Below are 13,965 nucleotides of genomic sequence, written 5' to 3'. Positions count from 1 at the left end.
AGCACTCGGAATAATAAAAATGGAAGCAACAATCTCTGTGCTTTCTTTGGATGGTGGATTCAAGCTGTTGTAAGACCCATACTTCCCGATAACATCAAATTGCCCTGCAGTGAATAAATACAGGTGCAAAGTTTATGAACAACATTTGATCGAGTCTTTAGGTTATAATGACCCTGGGAAGGTCTTATGAGCAGGAAAAATTGAAAAAAATTCCCCAAACCCCAGAACAACAGTATAGTCACCTGGCAAATCTCTGCTCTGGAAGAACTGAAGTTTTCAGAGCACCATACTTTAATTCGTGGCAGAAACAACACTTATGTACTAAGAGGGGACCCACGTTTAGCGCTGATCTGGCTGTAGACTCCTAACAGTCCCCCAGAACACACCAGTAAGTTCTTTAAAAACTGTAGCACAGGGAGCCTTGCATGGGCATCTCAGGCTTTCTCCGATAAAGCCCAGGGTTCAGCCAAACCAGGTTGTACCTGGGCTCTGAAGACAAACGACACTGCCGTGACAAAGCTGATCTCCCTCCAGTACTTTCTATTTTTAAGAGATATTCTGAACAGCACGCCGTGTTGAAGAGCTGCTAGACAAAAAGATTCTTCTGATACAAATTCATCAGTCTCTCCTCATAGAGCTGACGTCTCCAGACGCTATCTTTAGGAAGATGAGATGCATATGGAAGAGACACCGTAAACTGTCGGTGCAGCATGCACCCATACAGTGTAATCAGATAGGCTCAACTGAAGATGGCAAAAAAAAATGCCAAGCGCTTGTGCCGCTAAGCTCCTAACGGACATACAAACTCCTTTTAAACAACTGCTCTTGCAAGTTAAAAATAATGCCACGTCCAACACATCAGGAAGTTAACAAGGTATGTGCCTCTGGGGAACAGAAATCAAAAAAATACTTTTTTCCTTTAAAGCAATGGTGCAGGAGCCTCCTCTGTTTGCCACAATTCCTAACACCACCTGAAATTCAGTGTAAGGCTGCAGTTTTCCAGCAGGTTTTGTCTGAAACTTGAGATATCTTAAAAGCTAATGATTTTCAAACTGCTTGGCAAGAGGCTTTAGTGGAGGAGAAAGAAAGCTGCAGCACATCTTGGAAGAAGACAGCGTTAGAATGATTTTTGGGGAAATATCATGGATGAGCCAAGGAAACTGAAGTCCTTGGCCTCGCAGGGGAGAGATGATACCATTCAACCCTCATGGTGTGAAAGCAAAGGCTTAATCAAGCAGCACTTACAGTAACTGGAAGAACTCAAGGTGTGGCAATATAACTTAAAAGCCAAGCGAAGCCCACGAAAAGTTTTTAGGTTCAGTAGGAGTGGAAAGAGGACAAGGAAGGGGGTCATGTTCAGTTTAGGAGAGCAAGCTTCAAAGGCCAGGTCAAAGACAGAGGCAATTTGTGAGGCCATTTCCTTTCAACATATGGACAATCATTACACAGGAATCTGCCCATCTTCTTACTTTCACTTTCATTTTGCCAAATCTGAGTGCACAGCTGGGCAGTATGGAGGGCCACCATCATCCTTGCACAGAGCTCCTCAGAAAAGCTGCTGTACTCTATGCACACACAAACACAAAAAAGTCAAAAATAGGTGGAGAAGCAAGTCAAACCACAGCCAAGTCCAAGCAGTTTTGGTTTAAAAGAGAAATGGGAAACACCACATGCTTAGCGGTGGCGTTTGCTTGTGCAGCACAACTTTCCTCTACTGACAGCGCTTCCAGAATTTTTACTGCCAACAGCTCTGCATGAAAAACATCCACATATCTGTTAAATCCATGAGCTGCTGACTGAGGACTGTTCAATCCCTGAACCTCTATCTTGTCCTCTAAGCTACATCTTCCTTTTCTGCGGCACCAGTTTGCACTGGAGAACTCTGAAGCAATTAAAACAAGAAATCCTAGTGGGTTTTGGGTTTGGGTTTTTTTGCTGCCCAAAGGGCAACGTTTACCAAGATATCCCTCCGAGACATGTTGGAAATAAGGCTGAGCTATCTGCCAGAGCCACCAACCCCTTTGCCCTCACATGGGCCACATGCTGTTCATTGCTCAATGCTGTGCTTTCAGGAGGGTGGCCAGCGGCGGAGGACAGCGGGCAGCCTGGTAGTGCAGTCTCCACTGGTTATGAAAGAGGAGTGTAAACACAGCTGGAGATAAGGAAAGGAGCTGTACAAAGGACTAGCAGGAAGATATAGACAGATAACCAAAAACTGCACTGCCATTGCTGCCGAAATCATAGGTAAACTTGGGCTGGTCAGTATAAAGGTTGCAAAGGCATTTTCCTGCCAGTAACATTTATTTTAACGCTTAATTTAGCAGCAGCTCTGATGTTTTATACACGGTGGAGATCTCCTGCCGACAGTGTTACTTCCTCTCCCATGTGTTGTGGTGCCAGTATGTGCCTCACCATCAGCCCCACACGCTGCAAGAGGGGAACAACTCTAAGACTTCCCTAAGGTGGTCCTCATGCAGGTGGGATCCCACCACTGCCTCCAGCGGAAGAGCCACAACTACATTAGCTTAAGATGATACTGCCACTGGAAAACTGCAGCCCTGGTTAAAATGCAAACTGTTTTAAATTAAGTAATATGGGTTCTTCCCAGCTAAGACTATCCTCCGTGACAGGGGTTCACACTTTTCCATACTTTTGCCTGCATAGATGGAGAAAAAAAAGAGTAAGATAAACTTTTTATATGCTATGAGCAGTAGGTTTGACAGCAAACATATGGAACTGACCTTGCACGCATAAAAGCAACAAACTCGTTTGAATTCTACAGTTCATATTTCAAGACCAAATTAGAGCTGCTTCTGCCACTATACCCTGCAACTCAGTGTCACTGAGCTGGAGCTGCACTCAATCTTATTTGCTTAGATGGAGTAGATAAAAAACCAAACACAGGGTTTCAATGTTCACGTCCAGTGCATATCCAACAGCATGCTGCTTCCAGTTTGGGAGAAAGCTGGCTAACCTTTCCGCCAGCCGAGCCGGAGCGAGGGAGCGAGGGCACTGACCAGCACTTACCCTGAGCAAGGCTGGAGCCAGCCCTCGGCGGCCAGCGGGAACACGCCTGTGCCTCCGCACCCACGGGCAGGCAAGGGACGGACCGACAAGGAAGCAGAGGGGAAGAATGGAGTCATAGATATAAAGGAGTCAAAGGACAGGTCTGAAAGCAAAAGTGGCGGCCTCCCTACGCTGCAGCTGGGAGCGGTTTATGCTTTCCCCCTGCCTTGTGAAGCAAAGGGCACGGTGGTTTTGCAGGACTGGCAGGGTGTCGTGAGCAGGAGGGATACAGGGCAGGAAGGCTGCCGCCGCCGCACACAGCAAAACTCTTGTTGATCAATTAGCTGTTCAGTAACCCATTAAAAACCTGTTCAGCCGTGAACGGCTTGGACAGCTGTTGTAGCTAAATTTGCACAGAGGCTCGAGCACGTTACCTGAAACGCCTATAAAAACACAGCAAAAAATAGCCACACCAAAGAAAAAGGAAATTTTCCAGTTCCTCCTCCTCATTCATATCCATAAGCCTATGGCATGAACTACTCCCAGAAATAGCTTTGTCCCATGGGATGTTCCCCGCAGAGAGCAGGAGGGCATTACTGTGCTCCCCCCAGCCCCATGACAGACACGGAGCGCGACAGACAGCCTGCATAGCCACCAGGCTCCCTTCCAGACAGCACTGGACAGAGGGACTCCAACCCACTCTGCACAAGGTGTCTGCGCTTACTCCACAGCAAACAGTGCATTTAGTAACCACAGTATTCCTAGCCATCCTTATCATAATGACAACATAATCCCCAATGTATTTTTCCATAGGAATTACTTTTTTTTTTTTTTTAAATTATATTTTTATATACAGTTCAGCTTTTGGAATGTGCATACACATGGGGCACAAGCAGGGTGAATGTATTTCTCTTACTCACTGGCCTTTAATAATTTTACCACCGGCACTGAAAGTAACAGATGGGCGCTGATGCTGGGCTCCTGCCTGCACAAGCCCCCCAGAAGTGGGGATGGAAAGGAGGTCAGCAGCGCTGATCCTCCCCAGTAGCGATCAAGCACTTCCAAACATTCTATCTGAAAATGCCACACGGTTTGACTGGGATGTGAATATGCTGCATATGCCAAGGGGGAGACGGAACAGTTTCTCGACAGAAAACACCTGTTTTACCACACCTACATATTCCCTTCACTAGTTATTTGCTGTTGATATGATGCCCACCCTGCTCTTGGCTCCTTATAGAGCATTTCAGAACCCTCCATGAACCACCCAGGCCTGAGAGGAGGGAGTGGACAGGACCGAAGCCTGGTGGAAAGCACATACACACCTCCACCATAGGAGTGGAGGTCTTCGGTAGATCTCACCCTCCCCTCAGCAAAGCCACCATGTGCTTTTATCATCTGATAAATCACTGGGGACTGCCAGCTATTACACAAACAAAGCGAAGTCCCTCCTGTAAAATAATAAATAAGACAATCTGGAAAGCAAGAAAAAAGGAAGAAGCTACTGAGTTCCTATTTTTAAGCACTGTTATTAATAACGTGCCACGGTTCTTGTCTCCATCACCACGCCATAGAACAGTGCTCAGAAATTACTGCAGCATATTGTAATTATGCCGTAAGGACGCCGTGCCTCCGTCTGTCAGTTTATACCTGCTTGACAATGAAGAACAATGCGACTTAAAAATAAGTTACATGCACACTGTAATCTGTGTCCTATCAACTTGTCTCTGCTCATCCAGCCAAACCTTGAAATTGTTTGGGCAAGACTCCCAGAGAAGCGCTAATTAGGAACTGAAGAAGCAGGGTCCTCCTAACAATGCAGCTGTAGGGAACACACTGAAGCCCAGCTTCATCAAGACGGATACAGCTAAATCTGTAAAACCAGATTCTCTCTTAAATGTCCCTGTTTAACACAGCTGCAAACCCGTATTCATGGTGAGCCAGACCAGCACTCTGTTGCACAGACAGTGTTTTCTTCTAGTTAAGAGGGACTGACCGAGTTTCTGCTCACATCTTCTCAGGAACCTGGAGTATTTTTGTAACCCCTTGGTCTTTCTTTCCTGGTAAGAACAGCAGCAGCAGCATCTTCTGCCTTCAAGAACGATCCTATTGCTCTTTTTAAAGCCAAAGCTAGAAAACTGTCCTTCCTGCAGCTGTACGGCAAGTTCCCAAACCACAGAAGAATCACAGAGCATTAAAGACTTCTGCTTACAGGATGGACCCCTATGTGTAGATACCTGGTCTGTTGTCTACAGTTGTGTGGCACAAGCTTTCTGAAAAGTCTGGATCCTGAAAAGGCAGGATGAGGTTATAGTCTCATGGCTCATGCTCACGATTCAGGAGCAGGCAGTACAGCATCACTCACCAATTCACCGATGTGTTACTGTACATCAGCCAACCCATTTAATCGTTGCCACGTGGAACACAGCAAACCCTGAAGGATCTGCAGGAGTAAACTGGCAGCTCTGGTTTACCAAAATACCTGCAATCTGCAACATCAATCCAGTGACAAGAAATAAATGTGCAGAATAGCCCAGCAGGCATGGATTGAAACTATGCAGTCATTAAGTGCTGCCAGATGTATCGAGTGCACACGTTAGGAGAAAAAATAATATATGAACAAATGTTTTACCCATTGGTCTGCTCCATTTTGGTCAGGCAAAAGTAACAGTGATGGGGTACAATTATGATTTTTAAAATAAGAAAAATAAGGTTTATGTTATATGGTCAAACTGGCTTTTAACTGTACCGTTCTTCCAGCCACGTTCTCAACTTAAAAGCAGATAAAAATGGCTGGTTAGATACAGCCTCTCACCCTGGTCAAGGAATACACTGAGGCAGTTGTTCAAAGTCAACAAGATGCCCAGATCTCCCTTTACATGGGAAAATCCCTGGGAAGGTTACTCAGGGGTGATTTCAAGGGCCTGCCTGACATTCCTGTGTCACGTCCGAGGGAGGAAAGCTGTGGGGGCTGTGGCAAGCTCACCAGATCCACAGCTATAGGCAGAGACCGGCAGGATCAGAAGCTCAGTACATCCACCTCCGAGATCTGCTGTGGAGCACATGGCTCCAGACACCTTCTCGAAGAGTCTGGGCACGGGGATGGTGTACACCCTTCATGATCTTGCTGTAGGTCCACCCACTGCTTGTGATCCCTCCTGCAAAGACTCTGGAGTTGCAAAGTATCCTGAGTGAGCAACCCACCTCCTACAGGAGAAGCAGTAGGTCCCAGTACCACACCCATATGAAGCAGAGGCTTGGAAACTGAACTTAATTTAATTAATTGACATCTCCTGTTCCCCCAGCAGCAGTCCTGAGAGTGGCTGGGATCCCTGCCCAAGATGGGAGCAGGACTGCAGAGGAGCCCTAACCCCCAGCAAGCCAGTCATGCTGTGTAGCACTGAGCTCCGCAGCCCTCAGGCGATTTCACATAGACAAAGGAATGGGCCAAATCCTGAACAGGAGTAAATCCGTAGAGTTTCATTTCACCAGAAAACCATGTAATTCAGGGTCTGACCTCAGAAGATCTCGCTGCTTTCCCCTGCCAGATGGTATGCAGAAGGCAGTTTTAGTCTACCATTAGTTTCCAGCAAGTAAAATATTGTTGATCTTATACAGGTGGAGGCCAAAATAAACCACCCCAAAGCCAAAAAAAACCCCAACAAACCAACCCCAAAACCCCAAACGCAACAGCCCTTCCATCACCCCATTCTTTCTGTCCTCAGAGATATCAGAAAGTGCAACTTAACGGTGGCTTTACATGCATCTGCATTTCCATGGCTCATAAAAATCCCTTTGTGAGGGGCACGTAGAAGGTATCATGTAACAATTCCTTTTTTCTGAAGTTTTTCCTGAAGTTGCAGGAGGCAGGATTTCCTCCGTATTACATAAGAAGAGGGTGTATTTGTTCTTTTGCCGTTTAAGACTTATTAGCACGGTCAGGTTACTCAAGCCAGGCCCTCTTTCCTGATCTTTTCTTGCAGAGGAATTATTCTTGGCAAGGCTCCAGCCTAGTATTAACCCCACGGAGAGAAACTGAGTGGCTGTATAAAGCAAGAGACATAAAACAGACACACCTCAGGGCTTTGCCAGGCCACCGAGAGCTGCAGTAGAAATAACAAATACGAGCTGGTGCTGAGCCTCCAAAGCATGCAAGTACAACCATTGCTACTACTACGAGACACTACTATGATGTCCATTCTGGGGGAGTGCGATCCTTTTCCGTCATTCCACCAGGAAACACGGCTACAAGCCAGCAGGCAAGGTACCACACCGCACCCCTTCCCAAACAAAGCATCGAGCCCCAGTAGTAAATCATTACCCCGCATAATGACCCCACCTCTCAGTCCAGACTAAGAGATTGGAGAGGAAAACAAAACCCCAACCCCAGTATTTACTGTAGGGGAGTAATGGGAACGTGGTTCTCCTGCCTCCAGCACTTAGTGCAGGGATCTGAATGAGATGGCTTTTTCCTCATCTTTTAATAAGAGGCTCCTCTGGAGGGCGATTCAGGAGCTTGCCTTTTTTTTAGGTGACAAGAGGATCTGCTGAGGGTGACCGCTCCCCTGGGACACCCAGCTGGGGTATGTCAGAGTAGGAAGAAGAGCTCCTGAGTATGGTGGCACAGTGAGGGCTCCCCTGTCCACCTGCTGCCTCCCAGGAGGCAATTTTGGGCTGAGGTTGACCTACCCTTCCCCCAGAACACCAATTCGGGTCTCTGAGCCATGGAAGCTGAGGTTAATTCTTACCTTTGAGAGACCTCTACACTTCTATCGGAACCCAGGTGAAACCAGCTAACCGGTTACAAAGCGAGGGTGGGAGGAAGGAGGGTTGGCATGTGCCTAAAGGAAGCTTTCTGTCTGAGAAACTAAGCCCAAAAGAGAAAAAGACGAATTATTAGTGCTCAGTACAAACCTTATATTGGTACTTGTTACTCTACAGACACGTAAGAGAATTTTTTTACAGGGAGAACAGTCAGTCGCTGGAACAACCTCCCCAGGGATGTAGGAAAGCCCCCACCATTGGAGGTTTTCAAAGTGCGACTGGACAGGGTGCTCGATGATTTCATCTAGGTTCTCTTTTCCATGAAATGTTGGACCAGATGGTCTTTTGAGACCCCTTCCAGCCTGGCCTCTTCTATGGCTCTGTGATTGCTGCAGCAACTGTTAAGGCTTTGTTACTTACACTTTTTGTATCTGAAAGATGTAACTGCACCATGAAGCTGACCCAAGCAAGCACAAGAGGGAAAAAGCAGTCTGAACTGCTCGACATCTGGAAGGAAAGAGCTGGCTCAACCCCTGACACACACACACACACACCCTCCTGCCCCGCCCCCCCCCCCCCCTTTTTTTTTTCCCCCCTGAGAATGCAAGTTCTGGCTTTTGGACCCTGTATCAATTTTCATTTACACAAACTGCAAAGTGTGCTTACAAGACAAAAAATAAATTAAAAGGTCTTCACAAAGTTACCAGTCAGTGTTATAAAGCATAACAAAAGCCAGTGGGAAAACCCCCACTGCAAACCGTGCTGTCAAAGGTGCGCAACCGATCACTGCCCATGGCTACTAGTGAACTTTCAAGCAAGCAATTAAAACTCGAGCAATTAAAACATGCTCTGTGTATCAGTCAGCGCTACACACGCCTGTGTCACGCTTCTTGATGCGGTCACCCCAGCATGTAACAGCTGGGGAGAGCAGTCATGAGGTGTCATGAACTTGGTTCACAGCCAGAAGGGAGAGGCCTGAGGCAGGTATGGATGAGGAGCGGAAAGAGTGCCCTTCCCTACGGACCTGGGGTACAGGATACCTCTGAGGTACCTCCACCAGCCTCGGCCAGAGGAAACATCTCCACTTGGGGCTACTTATCCACCCCATGAAAACTCCTGCTGCCTTTGACCTGAACTAGCTTGCCTTTGGATTGTTCCACCCAAACCCTTCATTCTTTCTGGTGAGAAGTTGTTGGTTTCTTCATTCCTTCCACTGAGAATGGGGAGGCCATGGAGGTCAACTGGAGGGGACTGGAGGGGAATGGAGGTCAACTGGAGGGGACTGGAGGGGGGATGACCTGCAGCCCCAGAGACAGTTCTGATGCCCTACCAACAAATCCCAGATTCGCCGAACCACACCTGCAAGAAACGTCGCAAGTTTGGGCAAATTCACCCCACATTTGATACTTTAATCCAATCATGCATCATGCTCGCCTACACATTCATCATGTTAATCTCTTCTAAAATTACCCTCTAGTCCTCTGAATGAAAACACCTCGTTCCTCCACTCCAAAACACTGTGATAAACATAGAACTTTGTAATACGAGAAAGAGGGTGAGGACCTTGCTGTATTTCATTATTTTTGTACTGCAGCAACAAATTTCAAAATAGCTTAGCAGTGCTAGTCATGCTTACTGATTTGGTACACATTCCCTTTGCTGCTCTTCAGAAATTTAGCACTTCTGGGCATGAGTGTGTAGGTTTGGGGTTGTTCCCCCCCGCCCCCCCCTCCCCACTTCAGCAGATTACATGACTACATTTTCTTGCTTCTTGTTTGTTTTGAATGAAGGCACTGCCCTCTTTCCTTCCTGCACAGCTTTTCCCTCGGTGCAAAAGGCTCTGCAGGGCTGGAAGAAGGAGGACCTTCATCTTCTATCCATCACCTGGAAATAAGCAGTAGTTATCCCCGTTGTTAATGCCTGAATGAGCCTGAAGAGCCTCAAAGCTACTCACTGAGAACCGGTCATGGCAAAAATAAATAAACAAACCAAAACTAAACAAAAAACAAACCTCAAAGCAGCCTTTCAACTGACATGAAAGTCCCCAAGATCTCAAATTAAGATTCTTTATTGCTCTTTACCCAGTTTTAATACAGTCTTCTTGACTTGCTGTGCTTTATCCCTGGACTTAAAAAGCTAGGTTAGACAGGTCCTCCAAGAGAAGTACTGCAACAAGGCAGTACTCCAGCTCCTGAGACCACCCCAGATCATGAGGGACTGGCATGCAGGAGCATGGTTACGTATACGAGGGTGGCTGTGCACAAAGTGCATCAGCAAGCCGGTGTCCATCAGCATAGCTCATGAGAGCATCTGCCTGCTGTCAGACTAAATAGCCTTCAGATCCACCTGACAACAGCTTGGGTCATAGCTGGAGGCTTCAACACCACATGTGGGACATCCACCAAGCACACAAAGCATCCTGAAAACACACCCCATGAGGCTGAAGTGCTGGTGAGCCCTGGGCCGTGGTGTATTCTTGCTTGCGGAAGCAAGAGATGAATTTCTCCAGCTGATTATCAACTGAAGTTGATTTACCTGGGCAAAGATTAGTTTGCAAGGCATTTTATCAGTTCCCAGGGTACATGACCGGAGCTGGGAGGGAGACCGTGGAGTTCACACACACAAAGATGGCAGTTTCTGGCCTCAGCTGAGGCCGTTTTACAGCTGCAAAGCTCCGCTGACCTCAGCAATGCAATGCTAGCACAAGCAAGGGAAAATTCCTCCCTGAGCTGCTGAGTACGACTTTTCCCAACGTATACTTTTTCCCTGCATCGTGTTGATTTTTTCTGTTCCCACAGTGCTTTTCCCAGGAAAGTTTTGCAGGCTTGTCTGTGGATGGACATTACTCCCTTTCCAGCTTCTAATGTTATCACAAATAAGATCAAGTCCAGAAAACAATTGCATCGTACTTTTCCTGTGTGATTGATGGCAGGCATATGTGCAATAAAACAGAACAAAAACAAGTGCTTGTATCAGACTCCTTTTAAACTTCAAAGGGTCAGAGGGACCTTTCACACCACCCGGTACAACCAAGTACCTCTTTGCTAAACCGGATGGAAACAGAGTACCATGCTGTTTAACAGCAAAAATAAAACAAACTTTACTTTATGAGGTCCTTAAAAGAAACTCACATTTTTTATATATATATATATATGTGTGTGTGTAAATAAAGAAAAATAAATCACCAAAGTCACTTTCCTTCCAAACTGGATTATTACAATAATCCTGAGACTAGCAATAATCACAGATGTTTCTTTCCTCAGCAGGTCTGTCTGCCTCTGCTCCCACCCCGATGCCCGACTCCACCAGGTTTCATCCTGAGGTCTGCTCCAGACAACCAACTGCCCATAAAAAATGAGAGCGGTGGCAAAGGAGGAAGCATGGGGCACCTGAACTAGCAGAGCAGTTGAGGAATACTGAAAGATGCTAAGCCCATCAGCGTAACATCTGAATACCCCCGCTGGGCTAGCATCTCCATTTTGGCTACCGAACAGCAATGGCTGTGAGATGACAGATGTTTCCTATGCGGCAGCATCAGGCTCCCAAGCAGTGCACAGCAGAGGTATCCCCGACCACAAATACTGTACCGCAGAGCAGGACGCCACATCACTGTCACCGTCTTTCTCGTGTGCCTGACCTTCTGCAACCACACCGACAAGAGCCATTATTCAGCATATTGCTGGAAAAGGATAGAGCTCTCGGCACTGCCAGAGATAACAGTTCATCAGCGCTTCCTCTCCCCGTAGCATCCCTTCTGCAGAAGTTCAGGAGTCCCCTGCCCCTACTCACTTCCAGCTGGAAGTTTGAATGGCAGCCAGAGAGGAAAGTTAGTTTCTCAATGCTGTAAACTAAATGCCAGATCAGCTGGGACAGATTTCACACACAGAAAGGAAAGGGCGAGAGTTATTCCAAAATCCTGATTGCATTCTTACATTTCTGTATGAAGCAGAAAGTTCAGCAAGAGAGGCATCCCCAGCACTGTTGTCTGATTACCTTACCAAAAAAAAAAAAAAAAAGATAATACAGCTGCCAGCCATTAGCACCAGAAGTACCATTCCACTCTCCTGCACCACAAGCAGACCTTGCTCCGTGCCCACCAGGTCAGTGAAATCAGGGGCCTGCCTGGCACCGGGACAGCACAGCCTCCCTGGGCAGCTGTCCCATGTCTCGCACCCCAAGGATGAATGGTCCCTCCAGCTCAGCAGATGACCCATGACCACTCGTTAATGAGCAGTGTCACCCCTGCAGGATGAGCTGTGGCATTCCATGCTTGTTACACAGCCCAAACCATCCTGATTGTGCTCTCAAGCCTTTTTTTTATTTGAGGAGCAGATGTGAGGGAGAGCGGACCAGAGCCCTAATGCTGATGTTAAGGGGGTCACCACCCAACAAGACTTTCCGGAGAAGAGGCACTGGCAGGTCTCGGCAGCTCCGAGGGAAGGCACATGTAGCACCCGCATCCATCCTGCTTTCCAAAGTGCCACTAAGATGCTCTGGGAAACACTGTAAGAAACAAGGCACATACTGAGCATCCCCTCCCCTGCTATTATCCCCAGCTTCTGGCAGGAAGGATAGTCTTCCACAACTTGTTCAAAAGGCTTTTGAGGGAAAAAGAGTTCCTCACCAACCGTTAACAGGCCCAACATGACCGACTAACAGCTCGGTCTCCACCACCCCCCAGGTGTGTGTAGACACATACCTCCTCAGGAGGTTCACCACCTTTCAAGGACTAGAGCAGCCTTATCAAGGGACAGTCACTACAGTCCCAGCATTAAGACTCAACCAGGGTTCCATGCAAGAAGCGGGAAATATTTAATAATTCCTGGGAAGGCAGGAGTTCCCACTAGGATCACAGCGGGACTCTAGAGCATCATTATCCTACAATCCTGCATGGAGCTGGGCCTACAGGTGTGGTGCTGCCTCTTACCTGTTCTCCAGCAGCGTCATGCACACGACCTCCCGCACACCCGGGTTGTTGGCTTTCTCGATGGAGCAGCTTTGCAGGTTCCAGGTAGCCACCCTCAGGACGGGTCTGCCATCTCTCAGCCCCCCGAACATCTCCACAGAGGGACGCGTGGATATGATCTGGGTTGGACCTCCAGGAGGAAAGTCCAAGTCCTCGCTCTGGAGGCTCAGCGAAGTGGGGCTGGGGTGAGGCTTGGCGGTGAAGTTGAGGCCGCCGTTGGTGTTGGTCGAAGGGGGCCGGGACCGCTCCGCGAAGATCTGATGCCTGATTTTGTCCAGAAAGGAGGAATTGATGCAGTCCATCCTCACCAGGTCCTCAATACTTTTGAAGGGCCCGTGCTCTTTCCGGTAGTCCACGATGCTGTTGGCGATCTTCTCGGTGATGCCACGGATGCTCATGAGCTGGGCCGGGGTGGCGGTGTTGATGTTGATCTTGGTGGCGGAGAGGTGATGCTCGGAGGGCACGTCCTTGCGCAGGGAGCTGGGCGAGTGCTGCGCCGAGCTGCCCTTGCTGCTCACGCAGATCTCGAACTTCACCTGCTCCAGCTTGGCCGCCCCCACCCCGCTCACCAACGCCAGGTCCTCCACTTTCTTGAAGCCACCGATGTACTCCCGGTACTCCACGATGTTCTGGGCCACCACCCGGGTGACCCCGGGCAGAGTCATCAGCTCCTCCTCCGTGGCCGTGTTGATGTTGAGCCTCTCCTGGTTAACCAGGATGTTGCTGAAGTTGCACGCCGCGCTGAACTTGCGGCTGTGGCACAGATCCGCCGGGTCGCGGGGGATGGAGCGGTGGCAGCCCAGGCTGCCCCCCATCTCACCGCCGCGCCAACGCCGGAGCCGGGGGAGCGGCCGGGGGGCGCTGCCCGCCCGCCGCTCATGGACCCCCGCGGGACACCGGCGACGCCCCGCGGCTCCGCGCCAGGGGGACCCTGCGGCCAGACCCGAGCCCACACGCCGGATCAGGCACACCCCAGCGCCCCCGTGCCCTTCCTCCTCCTCCTCCTCCTCCTCCTCCTCCTCCTCCTCCTGCTCCTGCTCCTGCTCCGGGGGGCTCCGCCGCACCGCTCCGCTCCAGCCCCCGGCGGCTCCTGCCGCTGCCCCGCGTCCGCCGCCGGTAGTAGTGGCTCGGCGGGAGCTCCCGCCCCCTCGGCCGGTCGAGGCGGGGCCGCCCGCCGCCACCGCCCCCCCGGGGCGGCACCGGCGTCGTGACCGCCCCTGTCCCCGCCC

General features: G+C 49.1%; 1 protein-coding gene across 2 annotated transcripts in view; it reads right to left on the bottom strand.

Annotated features, from left to right (window-relative positions):
- Positions 1–13,763, bottom strand: part of EEPD1 (endonuclease/exonuclease/phosphatase family domain containing 1) — a 64,271-nt gene extending 50,508 nt beyond the window's left edge. For both annotated transcript variants that reach the window (XM_037384937.1, XM_037384938.1), the window contains exon 1: positions 12,698–13,763. In XM_037384937.1, the coding sequence (XP_037240834.1) occupies positions 12,698–13,551 (854 nt within the window). In that variant the 5' untranslated portion in view covers positions 13,552–13,763. The remainder of the gene's footprint in view (positions 1–12,697) is intronic.
- Between the last annotated feature and the right edge of the window lie 202 nt (positions 13,764–13,965).

The sequence above is a fragment of the Falco rusticolus genome, chromosome 4 (genome assembly GCF_015220075.1).
Source record: "Falco rusticolus isolate bFalRus1 chromosome 4, bFalRus1.pri, whole genome shotgun sequence".
NCBI classification, from domain to species: Eukaryota; Metazoa; Chordata; class Aves; order Falconiformes; family Falconidae; genus Falco; species Falco rusticolus.
The sequence above is the reverse complement of the archived record's forward strand: the minus strand, read 5'-3'. Positions and strand labels throughout refer to the sequence as shown.